This window comes from Palaemon carinicauda, chromosome 2, assembly GCF_036898095.1.
Source record: "Palaemon carinicauda isolate YSFRI2023 chromosome 2, ASM3689809v2, whole genome shotgun sequence".
Lineage (NCBI taxonomy): Eukaryota > Metazoa > Arthropoda > Malacostraca > Decapoda > Palaemonidae > Palaemon > Palaemon carinicauda.
The window spans coordinates 161616908-161637434 of NC_090726.1; the positions used below are offsets into that span (position 1 = coordinate 161616908).

The 20527-nt window shown below is 45.2% G+C and overlaps 1 protein-coding gene across 2 annotated transcripts in view; it reads right to left on the reverse strand.

The window, feature by feature from the left end:
• Nucleotides 1–1315: 1315 nt before the first annotated feature.
• The window catches only part of LOC137628450 (uncharacterized), a 112915-nt gene continuing 93703 nt past the window's right edge, over nucleotides 1316–20527 (reverse strand). For both annotated transcript variants that reach the window (XM_068359610.1, XM_068359601.1), the window contains one exon: nucleotides 1316–1528. In XM_068359610.1, the coding sequence (XP_068215711.1) occupies nucleotides 1404–1528 (125 nt within the window). In that variant the 3' untranslated portion in view covers nucleotides 1316–1403. The remainder of the gene's footprint in view (nucleotides 1529–20527) is intronic.

Below are 20527 nucleotides of genomic sequence, written 5' to 3' on the forward strand. Positions count from 1 at the left end.
ATTGTCCATTGCCCAGGTATGCACCTATATTGCCATTTGGTCTGAAATAGTACCCCCATTACTTGTTGACCTATGTCACAAATGTAGTTTTGTTGCTCATCAACAGTAATGAGTGCCCTATAAAACTGCTAGAATGCTTGTAGTGTTGGGAATGGAACTTGTATTTCCTACTGGTTGACATGTAGGTGCTTTTCTACTGAGCACTACACTCCCGTGGTATTTTTTTTCCTCAAGTGTGCAGCATTTGGATGTGGAAAGTTGAGTGGAATAAGACTGTGAGGGAGATCGCTACTTGCTGATCAGTGTCACTTAAGACCCTACTCAAATGAAGAAAGATGTTCCAAAAGATGTTCCAAAAGTTGTTGTAGGAAGGAATGCATCCTCCTTCACTGAGTCAGTGAATATGGTTGTCTGATGAAAAGTTATGGGCTGCCTTTTGGTATGAGCCCATGGCCTGCACCTTTAGTGCACGTCGTTCTAATACCTACCTGATGAAAAGACTTACTACTGCCATATGTATCAGCACGTCTAGCAGCGTGTCTACTAGAACATTACTCTCGCCCGGAATGTACCTTGCTGACAACTCCGTGGCATGAAACACTGCCCAGACGTGCATCTGCTTATTCAACTCGGAGGGGGGAGGATGAGACCCTGCCCTTGACAAAAGGAAACCAGTCTATTCAGATCATAAAACAATTGCTTCCTAGTGAAGGCCAAGATTAGCAAATTGTCAAGATACCTGAAGAGTGGATCCCATTTGAGTGGACCCAAGTAGAGATGTGCGTGAACACTTGAGGAGTGGTACACGGCTCCAAACTGGTACACTACTGCCCCGTGGATGAAGCAGAGATATTCTAGGTAGGACAGATGGATGGATATGTTGAAGTATGCATCTTTCAGATCCATGAAGACCATAAATTCTTCTTTCCTGATAGTGGACACCACAATGCTTGTCTCCACATTGAATGGTGTCTGGAGAACAAACTTGTTCAATGAGAGAGGTTAATGACCGACCTTCTGCCCCAAGTTGACATAGATTACCATCACTAACATAAAATTCAACAGATAACTAGAGGGTTTGTAACGAACGAAAATTCGTTTTTACAAAACAATAGTTTGTACTAGAGCCGTGTTTTTGTTCTGCACAATTGTATATACATTTTGAATACTGTAATGTCTTCCTACACAATCAGAGATTTTGGCTGATTTTTTATCCATGAATCCTTATGCAATGTAAACGGAGATAATATCTGTGGATTTACATACTTTACAGCTATTCACAAAATTAAATTGAAGGTGATATTAAAATGTCACAAAACATTTAGTATGTAATATAAATAATTGATGGAAATATATACCTTTTTACAACAATATTTCACTCCGTACAATCCCAATTATTCAAGTCACATGCCTTCACTGAAATTTGTACTTATAGTAGGAGAATCAAGTGTGAAATTAGCCGCTAATGCACTGCGTACGGCAGCTTCAAGTTTTTGACGTAGGTTATGTTCTTCCACAAAACGCTGACCTGCAATAAAAATAAATACTATACATTACTGTACTGTAAAATGCATATGTGATTAGTTTATATATTAAAGAAATTTATCGAAATAATCATAAGTAAATAAAATATAGTTAATTAAGCAAATCTCAAGATGAAATTTACAGAAAACTAAATATATCTGCTGTGTATAAAGAAATACTGCTGTAAAGTACTTGAAAAGAAAGAGAAATGTCAGGGAAAATTTGTGGGAGTGGAAAGACCACATTTGCTCTTGTACAAGAAGCTTGTCAATTTTGGATTGGAGTTTCTGGTAAAAATAAAACTATCCCTCTTTCCTCAAATCTTTTGAATCGTTTCTAAAAATGAGATTTTGACATAGGAAAAATCTATTTTTGGAAGAGATAGCCATGTCGTCCTGCTGGAAGTTCCTCTAGGCAGCTTTCTACTTGGGATATTTCCTACGAGTGATATACCAGAAAATTTTACTTGTAGAGGTATCACAGGGTTATTACCCCTAAAACGAATATCCCAAAAGATATCATGTATGTAACAGGGACGTTTTTAAAGCAACCACGGCTATCCTTCCCGGAATAGAGTTAACCTTTTCTCGAAGAATATGGGATAGGATTGGATTCGTTGGAGAGCCCTTACAACTACGATCCAGCTAGTGTGTTACTGTAAACATGTTCGCTGATTCTCCATTCCTTCTTGCAGCGCTATTTTGATTGAATTCCTTTGGGAGTTTTCTGCTTGTTTTGCAAGTTTAGTGCATTTTTGGGTTTATGGATGCCTCTGCTTCTGCTTCGCCGGTTAAGTACCTTACCATTTTTTGGGAGAATTTTGCATCTCCCCCTTGTTTTTTTGTGCAATGCGTCCATTTTTGCCTCGCGGCTGCCGCATGACCAAAGCCAGAAGCTCATGTTTTCAAATTAATCAGTGTTTCATATGAATTGCTTAGCTATCCTTGTTGAAGTGTGTTAAATATATACTTTTACAATTGTGGTATAAATTTCGTTGTGTGAACTTCTAAGCGCGATATCTCAAAAGTAGGGTTTCCTGTATATGAGTGAGTTTAAAAAACAACGTTTTTTTATTTGTTGTGTGATTTTCATCATTCAATAACCTTTTGAATCCTAAATAAATTAAACATTATAAACCGTGGACATTCACATTTTGATTTTTCTTTTAATTTTAGAATTTAATAGTAAAATAAAAACAAATACAAATTTTTAGATTTTTTTTTCTATCAAAATTATGTCTACTGTTTCTGAAAGACCATAATTCTCTGAGTATACTGTATATTGGTTTTGTTTTCAAAATTTCAGTTAAAACTAAGGGAGCCTTTAGGTTTTAAAGCAATGCATCTAAAAATCAGAAAAAATAATCATAAAAAATGTAAAAATTATTTAAACTTTTTGAAACTTCTTGTAACAGCTTCCCATTAGGTTTATGATAAAAGGGTACCAGAATTAAACTGATGTAGGCATTACTTGAATATCTCCTCTCCCAAGCGAGCTACTCCCCTTGAGGTGTATTATAATTTGTCCTTCACTTAAACCTCACTTGAAGGTGTACATCTATTGATGTACACATGAGCAGTCATATTGGTTTTTGACTGACATCTGGTGACACGTGTAGTCTCTCTGGACTACGATGCAAAAACTAAAATTTTTTGTATGAACAGTACATGGTCTAATTGGCAAACCTAAAACATGGATATGGGATATAAGAGGATGTGATGGGATGGCTGGCATCAGTTATTTATTAATCTGCTTTAGTCAGTGATGGATACAAACACTTCTGTGGTCCCAGCAAATAGTCTGTGTGTTTCAGCGGAAAAGCTCAGTTGAGAGTGACATTTTGTTGTAGGCTAAATAATTATGCTGTAGCTCAAATTGGAGAAATTCTAGATAAATATACTGGTATTGGAGAAGATGAAATTGCTGATAGCAACTAATAAATTCAGTAATTATGAACAAAAATTAACTGGTGATTGAGATATTCTCAATAGAAGAAATGTTGATGAATTAATTAAAAATAAATTCTACAGCACAGGCCTGCGAGTGTGAAGAATCTTTACTCGCTCCTAAAACACAATCTCTTTACAACAGGTTAGGTCTGGTTAAAATTTTTTTATTCATAATAATAGCTCTTGCCACATAAACAATTATGAATACAGGTAATTGATGCAGCTACAAAGATTCTTCTTTGATCAGTAAACTTTAAAAAACACAAATACAGTAGTACTAGAATTATCTTAATGATACATACTACACTCATATTTACATTCATTCTCTCTTTCTTTTTCAATGAACTATGAATGTTAAGTACAAACAGGACACATTTACGACACGTGTACTGAATTTCTTAACAATATCCTTTTATTAAAAATCATTAATATTTTTCTAGAAAACCCACTGCGATAAGCTAACCGTCTATGCTAGCAAAGTGACTTAAAGGGAGAAAAATGCAGTAGCCAGAGAATATCTGAATGTCTGAAAGGTTACCTAGCAATTTTAGGGGACCTCTTTATTTACTCATAAAATTTAGTTTAATTGGAAAAAAAAAATGATATTTTAATTATAAAATAAATTTTTGAATATACTTACCCGGTGAATATATAATAGCTGCTGCTCCAGCGGCTCGACAGAAAAACACAAAAACTCGCGAGCGATCGCTATGAAGGTTGCGGGTGTGCCCACCAGCGCCAACTATCGGCCAGATACCACACATGCATGTAAACAAGCCTCAATTCTTCTCGTCCCGCTGCGTCTCTATTGGGGAGAAAGGGAGGGCCTTTAATTTATATATTCACCGGGTAAGTATATTCAAAAATTTATTTTATAATTAAAATATCATTTCTGGGCTCGAACCTGTGCCGCCCAGTGAATAAGCTCCATTTAGCACTTATTCTTAGGTAATTTACTGCTAAATATACCAGAGAAAAAATGTAAAGGAGTGCTAGGTTAACTAGCTCGCTCACCTATTGGTGTCGGTATAAAATTGGGCGTATAATCCAGAGGTCCCGCACTATTTAGATTCATCCACGACAGAAACCCCAATAGAGGAGAGCCGTTCAACCTCACTCGGTACTACTAACAATGCATCCGCTCAGAACTCAACTCCTTTTAGCACGTCTTGTGTGTAACCCGCTTTTTTGTTGTGCTCTCGTTTTTTCGCTTATTTTCTTTGGATTATGGCTTCTTCGTCGGTTTCCCTGGAGACACCGTCTAAGTTAAGTACCAAGCTGTGTTTTGCTGTGTTTTGAGCAACCTAGATCGTCTAATATTTGAATTATAGGAGTGTATTCTCTTCGTTCATACCGATCTTGCTTGATTCCATTTACAGTTGGTACTCCTGTTTTGAGAGCTTTTAGTTTCACTCGCGGTGTTACTATATGTATTATTTTTATTATTAAATTTTATTTGTTATTATGGATATTCATTATTTAGCGTTTAGAACCCTCGTGGTTCAAATTTTGGGCCGATATCATTTACGTATCGTTATGGCTGCCGACCTTCGTGCTAGGCGGCAATGTTATTTTTTAAGCCATCAGGTGTGTCTTTTGTGATTTAATTATTATGTTGCATGCCTTGCCCAAAAATTTTTATGTGTTTATTTTATATTATCAACGCTATTACTATTATAATGAATATTGTGCTATTACTCCGTTTGATCTGTCTGGTTGGGGATCGTCAGTTGGTAGCCCTGCTGCTCCGTATCACGTGATCCTCCCCCATGCTCCCCCTCTCGCTAGGTGGGTGGCTACGCTTCTCTCCCCCTCTCTCCTAGGGGACCGTTGCCTTCCCTCCTTGTAGAGGGGGTAGTTCAGTGTTTATGGACTTTGTCCTCCGGGTGTCCCGGCGGGTTCGGCTCTGTCTAGTCTGGTTGGCCACCGGTCAACAGAGTTGGATCCCGGTGCACCCTATTTTATATTCACTTATCACACTGGTTTATGTTATATGAAACCCTCTGGGTTCCGTTGGCGGTTCTTATCTACAGTTCCGCCCCCCTATTTAATTTATAACAGTTCCTATGATGATTATATGACAGATCACTACCCCGGAGTTCCTATACGAATTGGTTTTGGATACTTTTATTTCCCGGCCCGGGGCTTAGCCTCGCCCCGGGAAATCAGACACCCTGTGTCTTAATTTTTTGTTGTTGCATCCTTTTTTATACTCCCGGCTCGACCGGAATGGATGGCTATACTTTAGTCTTAAGCTAGACTTATGTTTAGGCCGGGTCCTCCGGACCCGCCCCTACTTAAGAGTATTACAGTTAAGCCCTAATCTTGTGTTAGGCTTATGTTAGGCCCGGGTCCTCCGGACCCGCCCCTACTTAAGAGAATTACAGTTTCTCATATACTATTCTTTTTATAGATGGTGCATTGTCAGACGACAGCCTGTGCAGCTGTTCTACATCAGCCCTGCGGCCATACCGTCTGTCGGTCTCACGCCCTCTGCGGTGTGCAGCTGGAGGATGTCGTGGTATGGCACCCGGATAACTGTGTGGTCTGTTTTGACCTCGTTACCACCCTTGGATCTGACTCAGTGAGTCCCGTTGGCTATGTTGCCTTCTTATTTATCTTACCTTTTTTGGCATACATACACTATTTAGTAAGATATCTATGGTCTTGAAGGACCACTGGGAGTCTGCCCTTTTATAATTCCCACTATTATTTCAGGCATCCCCGGAGCAAAAGTTTGCGGCTCGGGCCACACTGAAAGTGTGGGTTGGTGGTTTTGCCCGGAACGTGAAGTCCAAGCGGCCGTACGTCCTCTCCGAGGACTACTGTTCCTTGATTTACCCCAACGCCAAGTCTTCAGCCGCTGTGGCTAGGCATGTTGCAGCTCCCATCATTGCCCACATTGATGCCACCATAGCGGGGTTTATTGATCCAGAGCAGGATCCGTCGGACGCCCCCGGAGATCTAGAAGACAATGTTGCCTACATGAACCTTGACGTGGAACCCATGTTATTGGATGATCCAGATACAGGTAGGGTGGTAAGTGAGGCAGGTGTTTCTGGCGCTGAGATTCCTATCCTCAGCCCCTCTCTTTCTTCTTCTTCTGATCGCTCTTCCTTTCATGGTTTTTCTGGGGACCGTGATTCGTCCCAACGATCACACCCGGTTCCCCCCAAGAATAAGTCTAGAACCTTACCTAAAGTTCATAAGCCTCATAAGGCTTCTCATGGTTCTAAACAGAATACAAACCTGTCATCTAAGGCTTCTGGCTCCTCCTCTAAGTCTCGCGACCCGGGAGTTCATTCCGCCACACCTGCTGCTAGCCCGGGCCTTTCCGAATCAGCCATGCTTCGCATCGTGTCGGAGATGCAGGCTAAGTTTGTATCAGAGATACAGTCTAAGATGGACACGATGTTCTCTAACATCGGTCAGAGACTTGGGGCATTAGAGCAAGGTGCTCCGGAGCGGGTCCAAAGCTCTCTCATCCCGGATGCCTCTAAGCTCCCGCAGTTTGCCAAAAACAACCCTTGGCGTATGGCTCTTCATTCCCCGTTCTCAGACGGAATGTTAACTTTGGAGGGTCTTGGCACTCGTCCCCTAGAGGACTTTGAATTCTTTCCTCCTGGTCTGGCATTTCCATTTCATGGTTATGCCAGGCTTACCGAGGAAGCTTTGGTTCGGTTAGACAAGGAGACAGTCATCTTCCCAAAAGAGCAGGCCCAATCTGTGTGGGCCAGATTCCTGAATGACATCGGCTGCACCAACACTATGTTGACGCCTTATAAGAGCTCCTTTACAATGTTCCTAATGGACAAAAACACCGTGACTCCATGTGTCAATAAGGTAGCAGAGCTTGCCTTCCAATATGCTCTGGAGGAGAAGCCCTTGCCTCCCATCCGAGAGGTGGATCCAATCTCCCTCCTTCTTCCTTCAGGCATTGAGTGTTGGGACAACGTCCATACTACATTTACCTCTGGAAAGCTAGCAGCAGACTGTGCTTCGGTAATGTTTAGTGAGCGGCTTCCCCGTCTCCCGGAATCCCTCATTAAACAGGAGTATGATTCTCGCCTACGCGTTGGCCGTACTCTGAACCTGGCCACTTCCACGGAGTCGATAGCCTTGACTTACGATACTGAGAGTATTTTTAAATCTCTCAACAAGGCTACGTTGCAGTCATTATACTATGACCTGTATGACTTCGCTACTGCTAAACGCAAGTGTCGCAAACATGTCCTGGCAGAGGCGACTATTAGGCATGAACCTAATAAGCTGATCAGGTCCTCCTGTTGGGGTTCAAACCTCTTCCCTGAGGACCTTGTAGAGGAAGTCTTGGCGGAGGCCACTAGAGTCAACCAGAGCCTTAAAGCCCGTTGGGGTTTGACTCCTAAACGTAAATCTGACCCTGCAAATTACCAAGCCCGGGGTAGGAAGAAGCTCCGTCCATATACTTCCACCCAGTTCAGGCAACAGCAGACTGGTTCGCCCATTTTCCGGCTGCCTCTTCCCCCATCTCCTGTTGCCCCGGCACAGCCTTCCACCTCTCAGGCTCCTTCGGACGACTATGTCACCGTTCTGCTTCCTAAGAGCCAGCTTTCTGGTGCCTCCGCCACTTCTCCTGCCTTTAACCAGTCGTATGAGGCTCATAGCTCTTCCCAGAGTTATGGTAGAGGTAGAGGCTACCACCGTGGTTCTAACCAGAACAAAGGCAGGGGAAGAGCTTTTCGCAGAGGAAAGAACTTCCAAGGCGGACGTGGAGGCAACTCCTCAAACCAATACTGAGGTGCAGCAGGTAGGGGGGAGGCTCTATGCCTTCCGCAACAAATGGAGGTTCAGTCCCTGGGCGTTCAGTATCATCTCCAAGGGACTGGGGTGGAGTTGGATTCAAGGACCTCCTCCTCCGAACAAATTTCGTCAACATTCCACTCCGGACCTGGTCGAATTTGTCCAGGATCTTTTACAAAAGAACGCCGTACAAGAAACGAAACACCTGAAGTTTCAGGGTCGGCTGTTCAGTGTCCCGAAGAAGGATTCAGACAAGAGAAGAGTGATTCTAGACCTATCCCTTCTCAACTTGTCCATTCAATGCGACAAGTTTCGAATGCTTACCGTCTCGCAGGTGCGGACCTTACTTCCCCGTGGGGCCGTCACCACCTCTATCGATCTTACAGACGCCTATTATCACGTCCCGATAGCGAGACACTTCCGTCCGTACCTAGGCTTTCGCTTAGGGGACAAAAGTTACTCCTTCAAGGTGATGCCTTTCGGGCTCAACATCGCTCCAAGGATCTTCACAAAGTTAGCAGAAGTCGCTGTTCAGGAACTCAGGAATCAAGGGATTCAAGTAGTAGCCTATCTGGACGACTGGCTCATTTGGTCAGACACCTCCCAAAATTGCCTAAAAGCCACTCACAAAATCATCCATTATCTTCAATCTCTAGGCTTCCAGATCAACTTCAAGAAGTCCCGTCTTCTTCCAAAATCGAAGTTCCAATGGCTCGGCCTGCAATGGGATCTTATATCTCATACTCTGTGTCTTCCCAGACCCAAGAGGTTAGAGATTGCAAGGAACACCAAACGCTTTCTCAAAGACAAAGTAAGTTCCAGACGACTCCAAGAGAGGATTCTGGGGTCCCTTCAGTTTGCCTCAGTGACGGATCTTCTTCTGAAGGCAAAATTGAAAGATATCAATCGTGTCTGGCGTTCGAGGGCGAACCGGAAGCTCCGGGACAGGAAAGTCCGCCTTCCTCCCATTCTACGGGAAAGACTTCTTCCTTGGACAAGAGCAAACAGTCTGTCAAAGTCAGTTCCCCTTCGATTTCCGCCTCCGAAATTAATCATTCACACGGACGCATCCTTATCAGGTTGGGGCGGTTATTCTCAGCTCAGGAAAGTTCAAGGTCTTTGGACTCCCTTGTTCCGCCAATTTCACATCAATGTGCTAGAGGCCATGGCAGTTCTTCTAACCCTGAAACGTCTCGCTCTTCCCAAGAAACAACACTTTCGTCTGGTCCTCGACAGCGAAGTGGTGGTCCGCTGCCTCAACAGAGGCGGGTCAAAGTCAGGGCCTCTGAACCATGTTCTAGTAGCCATATTCTCCCTAGCAGCCTTGAACCGTTGGCATCTTTCAGCTGTCCACCTGGCGGGAGTCCGGAATGTAGTGGCAGACGCCCTGTCCCGGACCTCCCCTCTAGAATCGGAATGGTCACTCGATCTAGTCATTTCGGTGGATTCTCTCTCAGGTTCCCGGTCTCCAAGTGGACCTCTTCGCCACGGAATCCAACCACAAATTGAGAGTAATATGTGGCTCCCAATCTAGACCCTCAGGCTTACGCCACAGACGCCATGTCACAGAATTGGGACACCTGGGAAAAGATTTATCTCTTTCCCCCGGTGAATCTTTTGCTGAAAGTTCTAGACAAACTGAGATCCTTCAAGGGACAAGTAGCCTTGGTCGCACCCAACTGGCCCAAGAGCAACTGGTATCCTCTCCTGCGAGAGTTGAGACTATACCCTCACCCGATACCCAATCCGGTTCTGTCTCAGATAGTACAAACACGTGTTGTGTACGCTTTCTCAAACATTCAGAGCGCCCTAACTTTATGGACTTTATGAAGTTTGCGGCTATGCATGGTGCCAATATTGATCCTCAAAACACCTTGTTCCTAGAATCGGATAAACGGGATTCCACCATCCGCCAGTATGACTCTGCAGTTAAAAAGTTGGCAAAATTTTTAATAGACTCAGACGTGAACTGTATGAACTTGAACCTTACAGTCACTTTCTTTAGATCTTTATTAGAATCAGGTCTGGCAGCCAATACTATCACCACTATTAAATCGGCTCTGAAAAAGATTTTCCTAGTGGGTTTTAACATAGACTTAACCGACTCTTTGTTAGCTTCAATTCCGAAAGCTTGTGCCAGACTGAAACTGGTTACTCGTCCTACCCCGGTGACCTGGTTCCTTAATGACGTACTCAAATTGGCTTCTGATACCATTAACAGTTCTTGTGATTACATTCCCCTTCTCAGGAAAACACTTTTCCTGGTGAGCTTGGCTTCCGGGGCAAGAATTTCTGAATTGGCAGCCTTGTCGAGAGACCCGGGTCATATTGACTTCCTGCCTTCGGGAGAGGTCCTTCTTTCTCCTAACAAATTCTTTTTGGCTAAGAACGAAGACCCTCAAAACAGATGGTCTTCCTGGAAAATTGTTCCCCTCACGCAAGATCCGTCTCTGTGCCCTGTTACTACTCTTAGGTCTTATTTATCCCGGACCTCCTCTAACTCCTCGGGGCCTCTATTCGTTAGAGAACAAGGCGGTACCATTACTATTAAAGGGATCAGGCAACAAATCTTGTATTTTATTAAACAAGCTAACCCTGACTCTTTTCCTCTTGCACATGATATCAGGGCGGTTGCTACCTCGGTGAACTTCTTTCACCACATGAATTTTACAGACCTTTCCAGGTATACAGGGTGGAAATCACCGTCAGTGTTCAAGAAACACTACCTTAAACATTTGGAAGCCCTAAAATTTTCTACAGTAGCCGCAGGGAGCGTAGTTACTCCCAAGTAACTCACAGGTTAATGCCTTGACTCTTTATCTCTCCCTCTTACCTGCCTCATTTATACCCTATTGTATTCGTTGGTCTCGCACCTGAATACTGTTATTATATTTGTAAATTTTATACTCCTGAGTATCTGTATATATTATCACTCACGGCATTATTATACCTACCTTATTGGATTTATGTTCATATTTAAGATACCCTTATAATTGTTTTTTGGTACTCATCTCTGATTAAAAGAATCCTGTATTTCCCTTACGCTTATGTTTTTTCCTTTATTTTGCAAGTTTGGTGACATTTTCTCTTGTATAGATTCACTGGGCGGCACAGGTTCGAGCCCAGAAAAGGGATTTTGACGTAGGAAAAATCTATTTCTGGGCGAAGGACCTGTGCCGCCCAGTGAACCCTCCCAGCTCCTCTCCCTTGGAGTCCCCAAACTTTGGGTGCTAAGGAGTTGGGTTCTGAGCGGATGCATTGTTAGTAGTACCGAGTGAGGTTGAACGGCTCTCCTCTATTGGGGTTTCTGTCGTGGATGAATCTAAATAGTGCGGGACCTCTGGATTATACGCCCAATTTTATACCGACACCAATAGGTGAGCGAGCTAGTTAACCTAGCACTCCTTTACATTTTTTCTCTGGTATATTTAGCAGTAAATTACCTAAGAATAAGTGCTAAATGGAGCTTATTCACTGGGCGGCACAGGTCCTTCGCCCAGAAATAGATTTTTCCTACGTCAAAATCCCTTTTTTAAATATTTAACTTAGCCGGTGAATATATAATAGCTGATTCACACCCAAGGCGGTGGGTAGAGACCAGAGTTAATTAAGTTTACAGCGTATATGCTTAGAGTTTTTGACAGTTATCAATATAACAAAACCCAAATATATAGGTACCTGGTAAGGAAGTTGACTTAGACGATTACTCTGCCTTGTAAGTCTGTCTTCCTCACGAAGCCCAGCGATCCTCTTAGGATGCTGAAAGACTCCCAGGAGCTGAAGTATCAAGGGCTGCAACCCATACAAACAGGACCTCATCAAACCCCTAATCTGGGCGCTCTCAAGAAATGACTTTGACCACCCGTCAAATCAACCAGGATGCGAAAGGCTTCTTAGCCTTCCGTACAACCCCCCAAAAAAATATTAAAAACATTTCAAGAGACAGATTAAAAAGGATATTGGAATTAGGGAAGTGTAGTGGTAGAACCCTCACCCACTACTGCACTCGCTGCAACGAATGGACCCAGTGTGTAGCAGTCCTCGTAAAGAGTCTGGACATCTTTTAAGTAAAATGAAGCGAACACTGACTTGCTTCTCCAAAAAGTCGCGTCCATGATACTTTGCAGAGATCTATTTTGCTTGAAGGCCACGGAGGTTGCTATAGCTCTAACTTCGTGCGTCTTAACCTTAAGCAAACATCGGTCTTTCTCATTCAAGTGAGAATGAGCTTCTCGTATTAAAAATCTGATAAAATATGACAAAGCATTCTTTGACATAGGCAATGATGGTTTCTTAACTGAGCACCATAATGCCTCAGATTTACCTCGTAATGACTTAGTACGAGCTAAATAGAACTTAAGAGCTCTAACAGGACATAATACTCTTTCCAGTTCGTTGCCTACGATCTCTGATAAGCAAGGAATATCAAAAGATTTAGGCCAAGGACGAGAAGGCAGTTCATTTTTGGCCAGGAAACCAAGTTGAAGAGAACAAGTGGCTTTTTCTGTAGAAAAGCCGATGTTATTACTGAAGGCATGAAGTTCACTGACTCTTTTAGCCGAAGCCAAGCACACTAGGAAAAGTGTCTTGAGAGTGAGATCCTTCAGGGAGGCTGAATGTAATGGCTCAAACCTGTCTGACATGAGGAACCTTAGGACCACGTCTAAGTTCCATCCAGGAGTTGCCAAACGACGTTCCTTAGAGGTCTCGAAAGACTTAAGGAGATCTTGGAGATCTTTATTGTTGGAAAGATCTAAGCCTCTATGCCGAAAGACCGAAGCCAACATGCTCCTGTAGCCCTTGATCATGGGAGCTGAAAGGGAGCGAACCTTTCTCAGATGTAAAAGAAAATCAGCGATTTGGGCTACAGAGGTAATGGACGAGGACACAGATGCTGACTTGCACCAGTCTCGAAAGACTTCCCACTTCGACTGGTATACTCTAATGGTAGAAGCTCTCCTCGCTCTTGCAATCGCACTGGCTGCCTCCTTCGAAAAGCCTCGAGCTCTTGAGAGTCTTTCGATAGTCTGAAGGCAGTCAGACGAAGAGCGGGGAGGTTTAGGTGTACATTCTTTATGTGGGGCTGACGTAACAGATCTACCCTTAGAGGAAGACTTCTTGGAAAGTCTACCAGCCATCGAAGTACCTCGGTGAACCACTCTCTCGCGGGCCAGAGGGGAGCAACCAACGTCAACCTTGTCCCTTCGTGAGAGGCGAACTTCTGCAGTACCTTGTTGACAATCTTGAATGGTGGGAATGCATATAAGTCCAGATGAGACCAATCTAGGAGAAATGCGTCTATGTGTATTGCTGCTGGGTCTGGGACTGGAGAGCAATAGATTGGAAGTCTCTTGGTCATCGAGGTGGCAAAGAGGTCTATGGTGGGTTGACCCCAAGTCGCCCAAAGACTCTTGCACACGTCCTTGTGGAGGGTCCATTCCGTAGGAATTACCTGACCCCTCCGACTGAGACAGTCTGCTAAGACGTTCAAGTCGCCCTGGATAAACCTCGTTAACAGGGAGATGCCTCGATCTCTTGACCAAATGAGCAGGTCCCTTGCGATCTCGTACAGCGTGAGGGAGTGGGTGCCTCCTTGCTTGGAGATGTACGCCAAGGCTGTGGTATTGTCGGAGTTGATCTCTACCACTTTGTTTCGAAGGAGACTCTCGAATTTCATCAAGGCCAAGTGGACTGCCAAAAGCTCCTTGCCGTTGATGTGCATGCTCCTCTGACTTGAGGTCCACAGACCTGAGCATTCCCGACCGTCCAGGGTCGCACCCCAACCCAAATCCGACGCGTCTGAGAATAGTACGTGGTTTGGGTTCTGAACTGCTAGGGAAAGTCCCTCTCTCAGACTGATATTGTCGTTCCACCAATTCAGGCATGCCTTTACTGGTTCGGAGACCGGGATTGAGACCGTCTCTAACGTCTTGTCCTTCTTCCAGTGAAAGGCTAGATGAAACTGGAGAGGTCGAAGGTGTAGTCTTCCTAGCGAGACAAACTCCTCTAGGGATGATAGAGTTCCTACTAGACTCATCCAATTCCTGACTGAGCACCGTTCTCTCTTCAACATTAGTTGGACTTTGAGCAGGGCTTGCTCTATTCGGGTGGCAGACGGAAAAGCCCGAAAAACTGAACTGCGAATCTCCATCCCTAAATACAGTATAGTTTGGGATGGAATCAGCTGGGACTTTTCTAGGTTGACCAAAAGTCCCAATTCCTTGGTCAGATCCAATGTCCAATGAAGATCCTGCAGACAGCGATGACTGGACGAGGCTCTGAGAAGCCAGTCGTCCAAGTACAGGGAGGCTCGGATACCCGATAAATGGAGGAATTTTGCTACATTCCTCATAAGCCTCGTAAACACGAGAGGAGCAGGACTTAGGCCAAAGCACAGGGCCCGAAACTGGTATACCACATTCTTGAAAACAAACCTCAGAAACGATAGGGAATCTGGGTGTATAGGGATGTGGAAGTACGCGTCTCGTAGGTCGAGAGAGACCATCCAGTCTCCCTTTCTGACCGCTGCTAAGACTGATTTCGTGGTCTCCATGGTGAACTTTGTTTTCGTAACAAAGACGTTGAGCGCACTGACGTCTAGCACCGGTCTCCAACCTCCTGTCTTCTTCGGGACTAGGAAGAGACGGTTGTAAAACCCCGGTGAGTGAAGGTCCGAGACTTTCACCACCGCTCCCTTCTCTAGCAACAGAGACACTTCTAGGTTTAGGGCTTGTCTCTTTGACTCCTCTCGGTACCTGGGAGAGAGGTCGATGGGGGAAGTCGCTAGAGGAGGTTTGCGTACAAATGGAATTTTGTACCCCTCTCTGAGCAACCGAACAGACTGTTGGTCTGCGCCCCTCTTCTCCCAGGCCTGCCAGAAGCTCTTCAATCTGGCTCCTACTGCTGTCTGAGGCTGTGGGCAGTCAGACTCTGCCACGTGAGGACTTGGCTCCTCTCTTCTTTCCTCTCTTTCCCTCGGCACGAGTACTTCCCCTGCTGGGAGCTCTGCCACGAAAGGGCGGGATAAATCTGGACGCCGGAGTGTCGATCCTGGGTCTAGCAGAAAAGGATGTAGAAGGAGTCCCCTTGCGAGCAGAGGACGACACCAAGTCATGGGTGTCCTTCTGCACAAGCGAAGAAGCTATGTCCTTAACCAATTGTTGCGGAAACAAAAACTTTGATAAGGGAGCAAAGAGCAGTTCTGATCTCTGACAGGGAGTAACTCCTGCCGAAAGAAAAGAGCAAAGGGACTCTCGCTTCTTTAAGACTCCCGACGTAAAAGAGGAGGCGAGCTCATTGGAACCATCGCGGATGGCTTTATCCATACAGGACATTACTGTATCAGTAAGGAGACATCTCTATCAGCCGATGAGATTTTCCTACTTAAGGCTCCCAAAGACCAGTCAAGGAAGTTGAAAACTTCAAAGGCTCTGTATACGCCTTTCAGCAGATGGTCAAGGTCCGAGGAGTACCAACTAATCTTCGAGCGTCTCATGGCTAGGCGGCGGGGAGAGTCTACGAGGCTTGAGAAGTCACCCTGGGCAGAGGCAGGGACTCCCAAGCCGAGAACTTCTCCCGTGGCATACCAGACGCTCGATCTAGACGAGAGCTTTGACGGAGGGAAGGCAAAGGCCGTCTTCCCCAAACTCCTCCTGGTATCCAACCAGTCGCCTAAAAGTCGTAAAGCTCTCTTGGAAGAGCGAGAGAGCACTAGCTTTGTAAAGGCTGGCATGTTAGCAGGTAAGCCTAGAGCAAACTCAGACGGTGGCGAACGAGGAGCAACAATGACGAAGTGATCGGGAAAAAGCTCCTTGAAAATTAACATGACTTTCTTAAAGTCCTTTGATGGAGGAACCGTTCTAGGTTCCTCTACATCCGAAGGATGATCATCATGATGAGGGTCAGCAACGTCCTCATCTGAAGGATCCTCATCCGACAACTGCTGAGTAACAAGCAAAGGGGTTGGCAATGCTTGACACGCAGAGTCCACACGCACTGGTGCATTAGTAGCAGTCCAGGACGCTACGTCATGTAACTGCTTAACAGTCTGACTGTCAACAACAACAGGAGCGGGAGGACGTTCGACGTCAACTCGAGACTGTTTTGACTGCCTAGACTGAGCAGTCAAAACAACTCTAGACTGCGGTGGTTGACGCTCAGCGTCAAAACAAGTCAACTCCGCTGGTTGGCGAACGTCCTGAACGTCAACAAGAGCATTAGGAAGTGGCTGAACGTCCATATGCGGCTGAAAGTCAACACGTGACTGCATCGAGTGAGGCTCTACAAAGCGTGACTGACGTGACTTAGCTACGCCAACGTCAACAGGACGAGCAAAGGCTCGTTTAGGCGGCTGAAGGCCAGGATCTCGATGAGTTAAGCGGCGAGGATCATCGTGAACCTTTTCGGCAGAATAGTCTTCCATAAGGGAGGCGAGCTTGATCTGCATGTCTTGCAGCACAACCCATTTAGGATCAACGGGAATGGGTGCGGTAAAATGTTATTTTTATTAATAAAATAAATTTTTGAATATACTTACCCGATAATCATGTAGCTGTCAACTCCGTTGCCCGACAGAATTCTATGGAGGGATACGCCAGCTATCACAATACTAGAAGGGGGTGTACTTACCAGCGCCACCTGTGGCCAGGTACTCAATCATTTGTTGTTGACACCTCCTCAATTATTCCTCGGTCCACTGGTTCTCTCTGGGGAGGAAAGGGAGGGTCGATTAAATCATGATTATCGGGTAAGTATATTCAAAAATTTATTTTATTAATAAAAATAACATTTTTCAATATTAAACTTACCCGATAATCATGTAGCTGATTCACACCCAGGGAGGTGGGTGAAAACCAGTGTACATGATTAAAGGATAGCTAAGTATCCCATATTTCATATAACAGTTATCTCAAATAACAATGAAATAATAAGTACCTGGTAAGGAAGTCGAATAGAACCGTTACTCTGCCTTTTATTTAAAGTTCGTCTTCCTTACTGAGCGCAGCGTTCCTCTTGGAGGCTGAATCAACCCAAAGGTGCCAAAGTACAAGGGGTTGCAACCCTACTAAAGGACCTTTACCAAACCTTTAACCCAGGCGCTTCTCAAGAATGAATAGACCACCCGCCAAATCCAAGGATGCGGAAGGCTTCTTAGCCTACCGTAACAACCATAAAAACAACAATAAAAGTATTCAAGAGAAAGGTTAAAAAGGTTATGGGATTAAGGGAATGTAGTGGTTGAGCCCTCACCTACTACTGCACTCGCTGCTACGAATGGTCCCAGGGTGTAGCAGTTCTCGTAAAGAGACTGGACATCTTTCAGATAAAATGATGCAAACACTGACTTGCTCCTCCAATAGGTTGCATCCATAATGCTCTGCAGAGAACGGTTTTTATTAAAGGCCAACGAAGTAGCTACAGCTCTTACTTCGTGGGTCCTTACCTTCAGCAATGCAAGGTCTTCCTCCTTTAAGTGAGAATGTGCTTCTCTGATCAGAAGCCTTATATAGTACAAAAGCCCATTCTTGGACATGGGTCTCGAGGGTTTGTTGATGGCACACCATAAGGCTTCTGACTGTCCTCAAATAGGTTTAGACCTCTTCAGATAATATTTGAGAGCTCTGACAGGGCAAAGAACTCTCTCTAGTTCGTTACCTACCATGTTGGAGAGGCTAGGTATTTCGAACGATCTAGGCCAAGGACGTGAAGGAAGCTCGTTCTTTGCTAGGAATCCAAGCTGAAAAGAACATGTTGCAGATTCGGTTGTGAAACCAATGTTCTTGCTGAAGGCATGAACCTCACTGACTCTCTTAGCTGTTGCAAGGCAAACGAGAAAAGCAGTCTTGAGGGTAAGATCCTTGAAGGAAGCTGACTGGAGAGGTTCGAACCTAGATGTCATAAGGAACCTTAAGACTACGTCTAGATTCCAGCCTGGAGTGGAAAGACGACGTTCTTTAGACGTCTCAAAAGACTTGAGAATGTCTTGAAGGTCCTTGTTGGAAGACAGGTCCAAACCCCTGTGGCGGAGAACTGAGGCCAACATGCTCCTATATCCTTTAATCGTAGGTGTTGAAAGGGATCTCTCATTCCTAAGATGAAGAAGGAAGTCAGCTATTTGGATCACAGAGGTATTGGTAGAGGATATTGAATTGGCTCTACACCAGCTTCGGAAGACCTCCCACTTAGACTGGTAGACTCTACGAGTGGAAATTCTTCTAGCTCTGGCAATCGCACTGGCTGCCTCCTTCGAAAAGCCTCTAGCTCTAGCGAATCTTTCGACAGTCTGAAGGCAGTCAGTCGAAGAGCGTGGAGGTTTGGGTGCAACCTGTCTACGTGTGGTTGACGTAGAAGGTCCACTCTTAGAGGTAGAGTCCTGGGGAAGTCGACTAGCCATTGAAGTACCTCTGTGTACCATTCTCTTGCAGGCCAAAGGGGAGCAACCAGCGTCAGCCGTGTCCCTTCGTGCGAGACGAATTTCTGCAGAACTTTGTTTATTATCTTGAACGGAGGGAATGCGTACAGGTCGAGATGGGACCAGTTCAGAAGAAAAGCATCCACATGAACCGCTGCAGGGTCTGGAACAGGGGAACAATAAAGCGGAAGTCTCTTGGTGATGGAGGTGGCAAACAGATCTATGGTAGGTTGACCCCACAAGGTCCAAAGTCTGTTGCACACACTCTTGTGGAGGGTCCATTCCGTGGGAATGACCTGATTCCTTCTGCTGAGGCGATCCGCTGAAACATTCATATCGCCCTGGATGAACCTCGTGACCAGTGTGAGGTTTAGACCTCTTGACCAAATGAGGAGGTCCCTTGCGATCTCGTAAAGGCTCCTCGAATGGGTCCCTCCTTGCTTGGAGATGTAAGCCAAGGCTGTGGTGTTGTCTGAATTCACCTCCACCACTTTGCCTAGCAGGAGGGACTTGAAGTTCAACAGGGCAAGATGAACTGCTAACAGTTCCTTGCAGTTGATGTGGAGTAATCCTTGTTCCTTGTTCCATACTCCTGAGCATTCCCGTCCGTCCAAGGTCGCACCCCAGCCCGAGTCCGATGCATCCGAGAAGAGATGAAGATGGGGGGTCTGGATGGCCAATGATAGACCCTCCTTGAGAAGGAGATTGTGCTTCCACCACAGGAGAGTGGTCTTCATCTCTTGGTTGATAGGGATAGAGACTGCTTCTAGAGTCGAGCCCTTGTCCCAATGAGCCGCAAGATGGAATTGAAGAGGGCGGAGGTGGAGTCTCCCTAGCTCGACAAACAGGGCCAGTGATGAGAGGGTCCCTGTGAGACTCATCCACTGTCTCACTGAGCAATTGCTCCTCTTCAGCATGCTCATGATGCACTCTAGGGCTTGGTTTATCCTGGGGGCCGATGGAAAAACCCGAAAATCCCGACTCTGAATCTCCATTCCCAGGTACACAATGGATTGGGAGGGAATGAGTTGAGATTTCTCTATATTGACTAATAGACCTAGGTCTCTGATTAGATCTAAAGTCCAAGAGAGGTTCTCCAGACAACGACGACTCGTGGAGGCTCTCAACAGCCAGTCGTCTAGGTAGAGGGAGGCTCTGATGTTCGATAAGTGCAGGAATTTCGCTACATTCCTCATCAGATGAGTAAAGACCATAGGAGCTGTGCTTAGGCCAAAACACAGGGCTTGGAACTGATAGACAACCTTTCCGAAAACGAATCTCAGGAAAGGTTGGGAGTCTGGATGAATGGGAACGTGAAAGTATGCATCTTTCAAGTCCAACGAGACCATCCAGTCCTCCTGTCTGACCGCTGCTAAGACCGACTTGGTCGTCTCCATTGTGAACGTCTGCTTGGTGACATACTCGTTGAGAGAGCTGACGTCCAGCACCGGTCTCCAACCTCCTGTCTTCTTGGCCACAAGAAAGAGACGGTTGTAGAAGCCCGGGGATTGATGGTCCCGGACTATAACCACTGCCTTCTTCTGCACAAGTAGCGACACCTCCTGTTGCAATGCTAGCCTCTTGTCCTCTTCTTTGTAGTTGGGAGAGAGGTTGATGGGCGATGTGGTCAGAGGCGGTTTGAGGCAGAATGGAATCCTGTAACCGTACCTCAGCCAACTGACAGACTGTGCGTCTGCACCTCTCTTCTCCCAGGCTCGCCAGAAGATCTTGAGTCTGGCTCCTACTGTTGTCTGGAGAATCTGAGAGTCAGTTCTTTCCCTTAGATGTCCTGGGTCCTTTCCTAGACTTGCTCCTGTGAGAGTCTGGACGGGAGCTTCCTCGGCTGGGGGCTCTACCACGA